The 14,627-nt window shown below is 38.1% G+C and overlaps 1 protein-coding gene across 5 annotated transcripts; it reads right to left on the reverse strand.

Moving 5' to 3' along the window:
* Positions 1 to 5,041: 5,041 nt before the first annotated feature.
* LOC148879155 (serine/threonine-protein kinase Nek2-like) lies at positions 5,042 to 13,370 on the reverse strand. 5 transcript variants are annotated; one of them, XM_088960577.1, is made up of 15 exons: positions 12,766 to 13,370; positions 11,609 to 11,767; positions 11,392 to 11,458; positions 10,939 to 11,004; positions 10,381 to 10,427; positions 10,215 to 10,260; positions 10,016 to 10,096; positions 9,863 to 9,905; positions 9,731 to 9,780; positions 9,567 to 9,648; positions 9,427 to 9,476; positions 8,611 to 8,684; positions 8,130 to 8,181; positions 7,014 to 7,457; positions 5,042 to 6,607 (listed from the first exon to the last, which is right to left on the reverse strand). In XM_088960577.1, exons 2-15 carry the CDS (start codon positions 11,692 to 11,694, stop codon positions 5,951 to 5,953), a joined length of 1,845 nt encoding a protein of 614 aa, XP_088816703.1. In that variant the 5' UTR covers positions 11,695 to 11,767; positions 12,766 to 13,370; the 3' UTR covers positions 5,042 to 5,950. The 5 variants fall into 5 exon arrangements, with proteins under 5 accessions (XP_088816703.1, XP_088816704.1, XP_088816707.1 ...); XM_088960578.1 differs by having other exon boundaries at positions 11,870 to 13,122; XM_088960581.1 differs by having other exon boundaries at positions 12,995 to 13,118.
* Between the last annotated feature and the right edge of the window lie 1,257 nt (positions 13,371 to 14,627).

Consider the following 14,627-nt stretch of genomic DNA (forward strand, 5'->3'; position numbering starts at 1 on the left):
TATAAAACATTTTAGACTAAGAAATATGGGAAATTTCCCACTTTTCCATATATAAAAATTATATTTTTCAATATAAAATATTAATATATATCCAAGGTTAGGCCGTTCGATTTTGGTTCGTTTACAAATGGCCAAAGTGAAATTGATCCAACTTGGTCGAATTGGGAAATTTTTGAACAAAAACCGACATAAAATACTAGAAAACCGACCAACTCAAGTCGAGTTGATTGGGTTGGTCAGTCTCATCAGTTTGATGAATAAACCTGATGCTGCTCGATCCTATGTGGTGCAAGAACCGAGGTCACAGTTAAATGATCCTTGCCAATTGGGTGGAGCCAGGGTGGAAGGATGAAACCGCGCAATGAGATCTGTGAGCAAGAAACAAGTCAGAGGCCCGAGGAGTTATCCCCGGGTAGATAGATGCTCAAGTCAGTAGAAGGCAATAGTTGGTCGGGCCGAGAAGTTGAGAATGAGTGTTGGTCCAAGCAGAGTAACAGTATGGGTGTTTAGAGTTGGATCCCTTACCTCGAGTGGGGAGTACCTTTTTATAACCAAAGATTTGTGTCCTGATCAGATTAGGCTTCCGGGGTTGTCGGAATGTGATTAACCGTCGAGGTCTTCCAGATAAGACCTAATCCCAGCAGTGTTGTCCCAACTTAACCATAACCCGAACACCACTCCCTCAGTTCCGAAGTCGAAGAGTAAAGTGCTCAATCGAGGTGTAGCACGGAAGAGGTGTTCAATTGTCGGTTGAGGAACTCAAAGTTGTAGTTTGGTTGAGCTTCTGGTTTGGTTCGCATGGTCCAAGGTTGAACTGGTTCATCTGGGCTGGTCTAGTCGGGTCGATGGGCGTACCGTCTCTGAAATGGGTCGTTAGAAGCATTGCTTTGCTTCTCAAGGTTATGTGCGTGCGGAGGGCGGAGGCACCAATTGGTCTTCCCGAGCTTGTCAAAGCAGCACTTGATCTTAGCCATTGATCTTGCTTTGATTCAAACCATTGGAAGTTATAAATGGGGGGGGGGGGTGGGGTAGAGCATTTCTTCTTCATCATTTGCGAGAGGAGTTGCTTAGAGAGCTCAGTGAGAGGTGATTTTCAGTGCTTGGTGTTTGGTTTAGTTCCGCGGTCCTACGCTCGGTGAGATGTCTTCCTTTTCCTTCCATTCTTCTTCCGCTGACTCCTCTTCTAGTTTTAGTGCTTCTCATTACGAGTCTGAGCTAGGGTCTTTCACTGCGGCCAGAGGGTAGGGGCCTGAGGCTGAGGGCTTTGAGGGGTTAGATTCTGGGAGATTCATTGAAGTGAGGAGGCTGAGACTAGGTCTTCGAGCGTGGAAGTAGAGATTCCTGCACGGGCTGGCTATCGATTTGGGACCACCCCCTACTCTTTGACTCCCAAGGATATTGCTTGAATTAGGGCTCTGTACTGCAATCCCGAGGAGCACGAGTTGAGATGTCTGTGGCTGGTGAGATGCCCACAAATGCTCAGCTAGGTGAGCTCTGTGTGTATAAAAAGAGTTTGGAGGCTAGGCTAAGGTTCCCTTTGCACAAGGGAGTAGTCGGGGTGTTTGAGTGGTATCGGGTGCTGCCGGTGCAGTTGATGTCGAACTCTTTTAGGTTTTTAATCGCCCTGATATTGTACTGCTTCATCCATGATCTCGAGCTTACCCTAGGGATGGTGAGCTACTTCCTCCAACTGAAGCATCACCAGGAGGGCTATTATTACTTCTCGTTCATGCAACGCATCAAGGACTGGTCGGGGCCCCATCCTCGGTGAAGTACTAGAAGGGGGGATTTTTCTTTGTGGGTTGTCCCGAGGGTTTTCCCTTTCCAACCGTGCTCCAGGCTCCGAGGACTAAGGTGCCACAATCCAAGTGGCACCAACTTTCCAAGGAGGAGAGGGCGGCCATAAACATGATTCAGGAGGTCAATGTAATTCTGTACACGTCCTTCTCGATGTTAACCTATGTCGGGCTAATGTGTGGAGAGGCCGGTCCATTTTGTTGCTTCAATCCTTTTGTTGATTATTTTTTCCGAGCTTATACTTGTCTTGACTAACTTAATTTCTCACATTTTGTGCAGGTGTCGATATGGCGAGCGAGGAGGAGATCCTCCGCAAAATGATGGCCGGGCAACAGAGGCATAGCCGAGGTGGTGCGAGGGCCTAACCCCTTTCTAACACGATTCTGTCGAGGTCCACCGAGAGGGCGTTCCGGTAGCAGAAGTGGGCTAGGCAGTGGGGCGATGATGAGGATGTCGTGGTAGTTGACCCAAAGGAGGGTTACCAGTCTGCGATTCCGCCTTCTCCGCAAGTGGATGTACCTGGGAGTAGCAGCTCGACCCTCCACATGCTGCAATGGACTATCCATTCTGAGGATGGGCTTGAGACGGAGGGCGTAGCCGAGTAGTTTCTCCGCGGGATCATGACTATGGCCATTCGGCGGGAGGCCTCATAGACGACGAGTGGAACCATGGAATCCTCGCTCCTTCGCCAAGCTACTGCAGTATGTCTGTACTCATTCTTTGATTTCATGTTAGTTGAAGTTGATCGTACTGATGGTTTCTTTTGCAGAATGCTTGTTCAGCAGTTGCGGTGGTCGATCGCCTCTGACACCTATAGGCTAGAAAACCTTGGCAATAGGCCCATACAAAGGAACTGGAACCGACAAACTCAGAATGTACTATCAATAACTCTAAATTATTAAAGATGTTGATTGCCTCACAAAGTTGACTATCCAATGCATGACATACACCTTACGCACTGCACGGCATGCACCACACACACTGCATAACATACTGCGCAACACGCAACGTTCAATCGAATTCCTAACTGGACTTCCCGTGCACTGACTCGGCTAATCTGTAATGTCCCAAGTAGTATATAAAAAATTTATTGTTATTTTTGTATTATAAAAGAAATATTAAAAGTAATATATAAATATGAATAATTATTAATTATTTAAAAAGTTGAAAATATAAAAAAATTATATACTCTTATGTGATTCTATTAGGCTCATTTACTAGAATACATCTTATAATTTTATATATTTACTTAAACCTACCTTATAGTTTTCATTTTATTAAAACATCCCATATATTTTATAACTTATTTACTTCATCAACCTTTCATTAAGGAGTGTTTGTTTCATCATTAGGTCCATGATTTTTTATTCCAAAAATACCCTTAACAATTTTTTATACAAAATACAAAATTAACCAAATATAGCCAATAGAGTGGTTGCCCGTATCTTATAAAGGGCAAAAACAATATTTTTATTTTTATTTTCTTTTGATTAAATTTATTTAAATGAACATTAGGGTCAATATTGTCATTTTCCACTGTCATCTAATAGAAGATTGATTAAATCCATTGCAAATTATAAGTGGTGTTTTAGTAAAATTTTAACTATAGGGTATATTTTAGTAAATCCATGAAACTATATAGGGTATTTTAGTAAATGACCATTTCTATTATTTAGCTTTCGCTTATTAATACTTATTGTATTTATTGTATTTTTTTTGTACTTTATTCATTGATATTTATTAGAGATTAAACTATTATTTGAGATTACAATATTTATTGACTAACTTAATATATTTTTTAGTATTTTTAGTATTTCTGTAATTATTTTATTTTTATTATCAATATATTTTCAATTATTGTGCATTTTTGCTATAAATTTTTAATAATTATTGGAGATTAAACTACTTTTATTTATTAGAGATTAAAATATTAATTTAGATGAAATTAAGAGTGTTGATCACGACCTAGTTTAGTTCATTTGTAGGCTATTTGGCTAACCAAATCAACATGGTCAGGTTGGGGAGTTGGTTACCCGAAAACTATTGACCATTAATGAAAACCAACTAGATCGGGTTGTATTGGTTTGGGTTGATTTTTGATTTGCTCAATTGGTTTAAAAGATTACATTGAAATTTTAATTTTAAATTTTAAAAAGTACATTAATATTATTAAAAAATAAATTTATAACATAAAATATTTGAGACTAAGAAATATGAGAATTTCCCACTTTCCTGTATTAAAAAAAATTATATTTAGAATATAAAAATATTAATATATATCTATGATTGGGTCATTCGATTTTGGTCAATTTACAAATGGCCACAGCGAAACTAATCCCAATTTCAACTGGAAATATTAGAAACTGAACAATTCGGGTCGAGTTGGTTAGGTTGGTTGGTTTCATTAGTTTGATGAACAAGCTTAACTAAAATAAATTATTGTTATTTTTTGTATTGTAAAAAGTTATTAAAAATATTATAAAATACAAATAATTAATCTTATTTAAAAAGTTAAAAATATAAAACAATTGTATATACTCTTATGTGTTTTGTTATTTAGCTTTCCTTAACAAATCCCGTGCACCGCATGAGTCCCGCTAGTATATTAATAAAATATTCATAAATTAATGATAAATACTAAGATATTAATTATTAAATACTAATAAAATAATAATTCTATATTTATAAAATATTAATTAAATAGTAAGAAAATAATAAATAAACTAATACAAAATTGAAAATTTTCAATTGATTCCTTTTTCAACTCCCAATAGACCAAACAAGACAATCGGAATCGGATTCTGATTCCTGATTGAACCAAACAAGCATCAAGAGTAGTTGATTTCGGTTCCAATTTCAGTCCTGTTTGCGAATCAAACAGACCCTAAAGCCAACAAAACTAAGACCCTGTTTGGTTTACAGTAACAGGGGCCTGAAATCAAAATCAGAATGGGCTATTGCAATTCTAACTGTTTGATTGAGGGATGGCCATTCCCTGTCCCTCTATTGGGAATGAAATCCCATTCCTGCCGATTCCAATTTCTATTCCCATTGCTATTTAAACCAAACAATCTATGAGAATAAACCATTCCCGATTCGGACTGTGAACCAAAGGGACCGTGACCCGTAGGCCATAGCTTAGATGAAGAATGAACCACCTTGCAAGTTGGAAAATTATAAATCACATTCAGGAGTCATGCCTGACTGCCTGTGGAATGCTATTACGCAAATTGTGAAGGAGAAATGGATATGAAAACTATCTATATCAAGTAGGGTAAAAAATCAAATACAGTTCCATATCTAATACGTTACATCTCTGCTGTATATGTAAAATAAATGCTAACCAACGATTAACAAGCCAAGAATTGCCCCGTCTTTTTCCACAAACGTATGGTTATGACAGCTTTCTTCATGGTCAGATAAACATGAACAGTTTGGTGTGGTAAAAATTTGAATGTTGTGCTTGTTGTATTGTACCTACATATCCTTCATAATATAAAACATGGGTGTTTCCGAACTTACACATGCTCATGTTAAGGGTTAAACCAAGTCATTGTAGCTTTTGTAAGACCTCCAAATTTTGCATGACAATGCGAAGATCACAGGAGGTTCCACCAAATGCTATATTGCTATTGTTAGCATCATGGAAAGGAAGTGCCCCTGCTGGCTGCTGCACAACATACTTAAAACTGAGTTTGTGATTAACTAAGCCCTCTCCATCACCATTGTGGAAGATTCTGTGATCCACGGTTGGACCGCATGGGCTCAGGCATTCGGCACTTGGAACAAAATCTCTACCCTGCCTTTGGAAAAATCCGTCCATGATATTTTAGTTCTCAACAATCTGACCGGCACAACTATCCATTTTCCCGCCAACATTTTTAAAAACAACCATTGAGACAAACACTTTCCACATACAATCGTCCCAAAGAACTCTCAAGTCAATGCAAGGCACCATTTTGCAACCTCTGCGTGCAAACTTTCCACTCCACTTGCTGCCGATTCTTGCAGTTGCAGACAATGACAATCAAAGCCACAAAACAGCTAATGACATCATTTTCTTATTTTATTTTACCCCGCCGGTTCTGAAACTTATTTCAAAATTTGAAGCACCAACTCTAGTACCATACATGTTGCAATGGTCTCTAATTCTTTAACCTTCTTGCTTTACTGTATTCTCCTTGAAGCTCTTAGTCAACCAGATAGCTGTCTCCCTTGGAGAGACTTTCTCAGGCCCAAACGGCTTCAATAATACACCAAGTTCTTCAAACCTCTGTTGTTGCAAAAGTTGTGCACTAAATTCAAGTAAGCCTTCCAATGCCTCAGCCCGTTGCTGGTATGATGAAGTGTCAAACCGATGTTGCCGTAAATCTGATGATTCCCTGCTGCCAACTGTTGGATTCCTATCTGAGAATTCACTTCCATCCTCCACATCAAGCTCAAAGGTGCTGCGTCCAATCCCATTCCAGCCATCCATGAAGCTTGGCCTCAAAAAGTTTCTATCATGAATTTGGACTGAAAATTTGTCCTTTGTGATTGAGTGATCACAACAATAAGAACTGGTAGACCCTTGTGCAGATGATGTTCGACGGATGGGATAGAGGGGATCTTCTGATGAGGCTAATGGAAATTCAGCTATCTTGTCAATACGTGGGGCATTCACAGACACATCAGGGGAGTTCATGCGTCGGAGAAGACTAACACTTGATCTATAAGGGGTTTCCAGGGTTGCAGCTCTTGTAGGCAATGGCAACGAGGCTCGACGAGTGGACCGAGCAGATTTACTTGCTGGAGTGCGTGACATAGGAAACTGCACATAAGAGCATATAATGCAATCAAGAAATGAACAAGCGATTAACTCCAAAGTGGCACAGGAATAAATACAAGTAGCAGAAACTAGTAAGAATTATAATATTACAATCTAAGAACAGGCAGGGTCCAGATGATGCTAAAGTTATAAGACTCAATTGAGTGGTTGACAGGATAATGCATGATTGTAGACCCAGTCTTTTTTTCCCTATGCCACTAAAAAGCGTAGCAGATCAGATGATTATACCCGTATGACTCAAGTTTATTTTGTAATATGCATATCTAAATTGGATACCACAGTAATGCTGCTAGGAATGACAATTTCTTATTAAGGTAGTGCTTCTTCTATAACCACCATTTAAGGGTTTGAAAGATCTCTACAAATCATGTCAGGGTGATGAGCTTACTGATTCACGATTTGAACCAAACTTTGATGGTCCTGTCCGTGTCCTAGGAGTGGCAGAAACTTTTGATGGAGTCAATCTTGGTGTCTTCGCAATATTTGTCTTCACAATTGTTCGCTTATCACTGCCTATCTCATAATGGGTGCTGCCAACCGATAATTCTGACAGCTTTTGATCCAGATAACTCGACAGCTCCTGTTTTCTTCGAGTAGTACTTAAAGAATCCTCTTCAGGTACACATAGATTCAAGATCCTATTATTGCTGAATGATCGCCTTTTCTCTTTGTCCTTGAAAGGAATGACTTCTGAGTCCGGAAATCTAGTTTTCTTCATCAAATTGGACTCATGCCAATGGACTGTTAAAGTATTCCGTCTAGGGCTATTAATCTTCAGATGAACCTTAACAACATAAGGTTGAAGATGTGGATGCCTGAGCAGCTCTGCAGACTGAAGTGTAATGGAGAGACAGAACTTGAGAATAAATATTTAAAATAAGTACCATAGGAAAATAAATTTCAACTCATGTAGACTATACTCTCCAATAGTAGGTGAACCAGTACCATAGCACACGGTGACAGCCAAGGTACCCACATTTTTGGGCCCCAATTAGGAGATATAGCAAAAAATTGAAGCAAAGTAGCCAACCCCAGATAGTTGGGACTAATGCTAGCTAAATTGAGTTTACCAAAAAGTGATGTAACTAGACATTCATAACCATTCCCTTCGCATTCTGTTAGGTCAGTTGGTAGAAGAAAGAAGATCCAATATTACTTGGATTTTTCAACAATTCTCCTTTTGTTTATTAAAGACATAAATCCCCTTGGAACGGATGATGGAGCAGAATTCAATTCAACGTCCATCTTGATCCAAACACAGTCCAAAGGATTCATAATTGCAGCTTGGCTAAAACAACCTAATTATGTCATTATCTTTCCTTGAGGATCTCCAGATGGACCCACCAAATGATGGATTCCACGGCCAGAACAAATAACTGCTACTATACAGTGACATCTGCAGAACAACTTGGCCATCTAGAGGTTTCACATGCATAAATGTGCATGTTTTTTAGGTAAAAACATAAATGTGCATGTTGATATGTGTAATAGTAGTAGTACATACACTTGGCCTCAGCTCTGGATTCTTCCGCAGCATGCTTTTGATGAGCCCCCGACTGTATATGCAAACAAGAAAAACCAGAGAACCATAAAAGCAATCAAAGTCAGAACATATATGATAAAACATGAACAATAACAAATAACCAACTAAAATACCAAGGACAGGATAAATTAGGCTTTTCCCAGATCTTAAACCATGTGCTGTTGCCATGCTTTGATCTCATTAAATGTTTATGAAATGTGTGTTCAAGAAGAGGAATACTAGCTATATGGTCAGGTTTTTACCACCCACTAGCATTTCATGAGGAACATTCTTGGGGGCAGGAACAAATTATTAAGATTATGGCTTCTGGTCCTCTTTCGACTTGTTTACAAAAAATTAGAAATGACCAGAAATTGGTTCATTTAACAGACTTTTCATGTAAAACTCACACAAGTTATTATGAGGACTGGATGCTATAACATGCCATAAGATGAATACTCACAATGCCCCAGAATACATGGTAGGAAGTGGTGCCACTATGGACTTGTTTATTTTATTGATCAGTGCTTGCATATCCTGCTCAGAAAGCAAAAGGCAAAATTCCATATAAGTTGCTTTTAACACAACCTGGTTTATATCTTTTTGGTGCAGTTAAAAACTAAACAGACATGCTGAAACAATTAAGGAGCTAGCTCCACAAATAACGTAAGGTAAAATTCATATCCACAACACAGAGGGTCTCAAAGAATGACATAACAGTAAAATTAACTTACAAGCACCATTTATAAGTTATTACTTTGAAACTCTGTACTTTAGCACATTAAACCTTGATGTAGAAAGACAACATGAACTACTTCATTAATTTCTTTCATTGCACATTAAGAAGACTTCAACACGTGACAAACTTATTCTGTATAAATGTAAGTTGCAGAGAATCCAAGTAACTACCATATAAAATAGCTGAGAATAAAATGGGTATTTTCAAGTGACCTCATGTTCTCTTGGACTTCAATAATGTTGGGATAATCAGAACAAATTCATTCTTTTCAAGCAGCCAGTAAAAGTCCTCATTTAGTGATCTGTCTGTATCTATGGATAAATTTTCAGGTGCCAAAAGTTCAAAAACAAGCACTGGATTTCATATATATTTTCCAAACAAAGATAAGGAGTGACATAATGCCATAAGGTTTCAGCCAATCTGGCAATTAATATCTAAACACAAGAAACATTCTTTTTAGTGTAGCAACATTACAGAACTCAAACAAACAATATACATATTTTGGGTAGATAGGATTGCAAAAAGAGGGCTTCCACTTACAAAGGCTTTAAAAGCAGGCTTGTGAGCAGTCATTTCATACATACAGCACCCTGGAAAACGTACAGAATGAAATATATATCACATATCCACCTAAGGGATATTCAAACAAAACTACATAACATTTTAAAATAGAAGGTTACCCAAAGACCAAATATCTGATTTAGAACCGTAAGGTATATCAGCAAGAAGCTCAGGGCACATATAGCTAGGGGTTCCCACAACCTGCATTATGGGTGAAAATCCCTACTTAGACACAGCAGTCTGAACCTGGAAGTAGAGCCACTTTATCAACCTTCTTACTTACCGAGGAGGCAAGGTCATCTGATGTCAACATTTTAGCAAGGCCAAAGTCACCTGTAGATCAACACAAACTGCTGATTTAGTATATATATGATGCAATTCATGAATCTGCATGCAAATAATGTCATTCACCTACCTAAACGTATGTCCTGATCTTTGGTCAAGAATATATTTGAACACTGAACAGAATGTGGAATAATCAGTATAAACCAGCTTCAATACTTCAGAAATAACAGACACAAGCAACTGCTAGCTAACTACAACAAAAGCACAAAGAGATGCTACTGACCTTTACATCACGGTGAAGAATATGGTTCATGTGCAAGTAATCAAGAGCCATTAAGAGTTGAACAAGCCACTTGCAGAGTTTCTGTACACATTTTGAATGCTAAGTGCCAAAGAGAAGGACCTAAAGTCGAAAGTTATTTTAACACATAAAATGAAAGTACATAAAATTATAGAAGCTTTGTTACTCCAAAGTGAACAACCTCTTCAGGGAAATGAACACCATTTGCTTTTTTAATGGCTTCTGCCCTATACAACCAAATGAAAAGGCAAAAAAGATAAGAGTTGTACAAAATGCACAAAAGGCTTCATGATCCAGATGTCCATCACTTCACAAATAAATGGTTTCTGCAAGAAAGATCAACTTACATGTCTCCTCCCTCACAATAACCTATCACAATGCACACATAGCAACCCTGTACCAAAGACATCAACAATGCAAATATTGGATAAGGATTATGGAAAGATCCCTTTAGAAGTTTTGCACCATGTAAAAGGCATCAAATAAGTTTTATTTCCAACTGAAGATGATCAGATAAAACATTTCATTTTCAGGATACAAGGGAACAACATCATTACAATCTTTTCACATGGATACGTCACACATACTTCATTCCACATAGAAACTTGCACCAAGTAAGAAAACATAAAATTTTGTAACATTGAAATCCATTTGAGATCTAAGGAAAAATGGAGAGAGAGAGAGAGAGAGAGAGAGAGAGAGAGAGAAATAATACATGGTTACATAACATAAAGTTGCAGGAAACATCAAAGTTGCACAAGCACAAACATCTTCATCTGAGAAGCATGAAGAGATACTTAATCTTTAACACAATGTTGAAGATAGAAACAGATACAAGATATCATGATCAAATAAAATCAATAACCCTAGGTGGCCTCAATTCTCAAAGAAGATCACTTACTGACCTTTTCTACCCAAGAATCTTTGTACTCCACAATAAATGGGTTTCGTACTTTGGAAATAAGCTCCATCTACACAAGAAAAAAAAAATCAGCATTTTACTCTTTTATTCATTTCAAAGGTTGAAAATAAGTTAGTTTCCTTTTTGGTAAACAAAGGCAACATCTTAGGACCTAAAATGTGGAATTGAAAGTGGTGATTTTCCTTTTATAATTTGTGGGAGATGTTCTTACTGTGACACTCAGTTTCAAACAACTCTACTGTAACAGATAACATCCAATCCTTCCATTTCAAAATTTTCAATCCTATAATATCACTTACCCTTTTTAAATGAGTTCTACAATTAAAATGAAAATGATGAAAATGAGTTCTTCAATAATGAGAATGATTAAATCAGATATGACTGCAACAAAAGGAAAAGAAAAATGAAAAACAAACCACAATTAAAGAAAACCAACCTCCTGGTGTGCTGATCTCCGGCATCTATCTGTCTGGCGGGCAAGACGAATCTTCTTTAGGACATATCTTGAAAAGCAAGAGAAAATTTTAACAAAGTATTAAGTCACAAGGTAACAAAATGCTATCAAACACTTATTACCATTTCAAGATCATTTAGTGCTACAAATGAAATGCATGAGAAAGAGAAAAGGGTAATAAGGTGGACAGAATCATTACTTTTTCTTTTCGTGCTTATGCCTCACGAGGAGTGCCGAACCAAAAGCCCCCTTTCCAATCTGTTCTAGTATTTCGTACTGATCCATTTTAAGTTTGACGAACCTTTTTTTTTTCTGATAAATAGTTTGATGAACCTATTTCTTACAAAAGATTTCAGTCCTGGCCAAATACGTTCAGGAAAAATAACACTAATTAAACTCAAAGACATCATAAAATGAAAACAAATGCAAAAGTACAACCAAAATATTGCACAGACTTCACCTTGTATCATGCGAATAAGATGAGTCCTATATCGTGTGAATATGTCTAAAACCCATAAATGTAATTTCATACAAACCTTACTGGGTAGAGTTTTGCCCATTCATGAGATGGAAATCAGAGAATCTATCAGATAACCCAAGAAAAATAGATCTTCTCTGAAGCCTAAAACTGAATGGACATGCTAATCTGCTACATGGTACATTCATTTTCCATTCACTAGGCCACCAAAAAATAAAAACAAAAAAGGGGACAATAGTAGAAACCTAAGTAGCATTCTGTTACAAATCGCGACTCGTCCAAGAGACAAGGAAACCCTAAAAGTGCAGAAGCTTCTTGCCAGAGTACATGAACCTCATAAGACCAGAATAAGAAAAGGAAGCATAAAATGCAGAGTTTCTAAAACAGAAGATAGAAATTTCTCCCTAGAATTTCCTTTCAAGAGCTCAAAAAATTCAAAACAAGCTTCTCTAAGAAATAAGAAAAGTCAAAAGAAATAACAGAGCGGCTAAATGCGGTCAACCTAGAAAACAGTTAAATAGCATTCAAAGAGAAAGGAACAAAATGTAAAAAAAAAAAAATAGAAAATCTAAAATTACATAGATTAAAAGCAAGACATTTCTGTCGAGGACCGAAAATCAAAGCCAAAAGCCAGAAGCACATAAAACCTATCAGAGTTACATCTCTCTGCTTCTGCAAACGTACTGCAAAGAAACCTTCGTAGAGTAAATGCACATCCAAAGGTCAAGAAGAAATCAAAAAGGACACTCAAGAAAAACGAAAGCATTTCAAAATTACAGCAAGAAGAGAACCGAAGTAAAAAAAAGGAAAAAGAAAATCTCAGCCGTGGATTTAGAGCAAAAGAACAAAAAAATAAATAAAAGAAAATAAACGCACACCTGGACCTGGGAACCAGACATGTTTCGATCAACGAGATCTCTAACACTGTGAAGAACTATTAAGAATCTGGACATATGCATATGTAGAGATAAGACGAATTGGAACCGCCCAAGAAGCTCAACCACCATGTCAGATACCAGATATGATGCAAATGCTAGATTTGAGAGAGAGAGAGAGAGAGAAGAAAAATATTAAAGAAGTGTGAAATTGCAGAGTTGAAACTCAAACCGTAAAGGAGAAAGAGCTTCACAAATAGGTCAACAATTTGAGTAGAATCTTCTGTAAAAAGAAGAGTTAGGCTTGGGAAACAGTGACAAGAGAGTTGAGACTTCAGCCCAGAGATGGAGCGACTGAGTTGGAGACAGAGCCAGAGCCAGTGAGTAAATTGGCAGTTTTCGTGATTGGGCCTGGAGTAGACCGACCGTAGAAAAACAAATGGACCCCACACAGCCTCGATTGATCACGACTCACGAGATTTCTGTTTGGTTTTCATCTCCATGATGACGAAAAATTCCCTCCCTCATAATCATAATACCCAAACACACCTCGTGAACTGTAGGCATTCTGCATATCTGCTGCCTGGACGGCTGCAGCCGTGCAGCGTGCAATCAGCCTCAGGCATCGTTGTGTCATTTTCCTTTCTGTGAGTTGTGGTGTGAGGCGACATCGTTTTGTCATTCCCGTATATACGATTGCCAGTCTACCAGAAGGCGCAAGCCTTTCGATCAGACAATCTGAACCCTGCAATCAAAGTCCAATGAAAGCAACGAATCCCCCTCCCCTGCGACGTCATCACATCAGTATTCAATATGAATATACAACGCCTTAAGCGTCGGTCTCGTCCCATTTTGTCGTGCTGTGCATTTGAATGGATGATGCATGTATGAATTAATTAACCATGTTTAGAACTATAAATAAGCTTAGTTTTATTAAAGTAATTAATAAACAAAGTGCCGAAGGAAGCACAAAAACAAAGCAGGAGGTGCTCTCTGGAGTGGAGTCTACATATTGTCTCCTCTTCTCATGCTTTTAGTGAGTGAGTCAACGTGTGTATTTGTCGGGAAGCTGGATTAATAAGACACTAATGGTATTTATAATAATAACGCTAAAGGGCCGTTTGTAAGTCTTTTGCGAATATCTTCTGATAGTTTTTAGATGGATTGAGCATGAAGATCCGAGGAATCTGAAGGTAGGTGATTATTGTGCATTTTTCTATATCTTTTTTGTGCTAGAGTAAAGCGAGAAAAATGAAAAAAATTCATTTAGAGTTTTTCGAAATTAGTCTAAAATGAAATTTTCGCATCTTTGGACGCATCATTTTTGGCGATTAAATCTATAACAAACAAAATAAAAACCGCAGCATAATTAACATAATTAATCTGCCCAACTTATAAACAGCAAGAAAACTGTACAAAAAGACACACCAAATCAGGTTTGTCGGGTCGTTTTAATGATCAGCTGGAGGGCCATCCAGACTCCAGGTGCACGGCTAATTCGGTAAGGTCACTCCAATGCTTAAATCAATAAGTATCTTGTAAATGTGAATTGAATGCTTGAGAGCTTGAGTGCTAGAGAGTACAGTAATCATGCGTACCCTGTGTCATTGGGATTGGTGCCTTTATATAGGCATTGTTTGGCGTAGGCTTCACGCACCGCATTTGAGATTTCTGAGAGGTCGTGCCTTACCGGTCCGAAATCCTCGGAGGTAACCACTATGCATGTTGACCATCCTCCAAAACATTCGGCACACGGGCCAACTTCAGAGAAACCTGGGAGTGTAGGAGTATGCATGCCGAATTTGTCGACGAGCACATCTCGCGTCGAGGTCACTTCGACCAGTAACGGTGTGCTACAGGTTGGC

The sequence above is a fragment of the Nelumbo lutea genome, chromosome 1, assembly GCF_056320005.1.
Source record: "Nelumbo lutea isolate HS-2025 chromosome 1, American lotus-T2T, whole genome shotgun sequence".
NCBI classification, from domain to species: Eukaryota; Viridiplantae; Streptophyta; class Magnoliopsida; order Proteales; family Nelumbonaceae; genus Nelumbo; species Nelumbo lutea.

What these genes read in the sequence shown, in the direction of transcription:
- LOC148879155 (XM_088960577.1), bottom strand. Translation starts at nt 11,694, where the DNA reads ATGGATCAGTACGAAATACTAGAACAGATTGGAAAGGGGGCTTTTGGT. An exon ending in ACCATGTATTCTGGGGCATT is followed by an intron (nt 8,182 to 8,610) that starts GTGAGTATTCAT and finishes TTGCATATACAG; the next exon opens with TCGGGGGCTCATCAAAAGCA. An exon ending in ATCCAGAGCTGAGGCCAAGT is followed by an intron (nt 7,458 to 8,129) that starts GTATGTACTACT and finishes ATTACACTTCAG; the next exon opens with TCTGCAGAGCTGCTCAGGCA.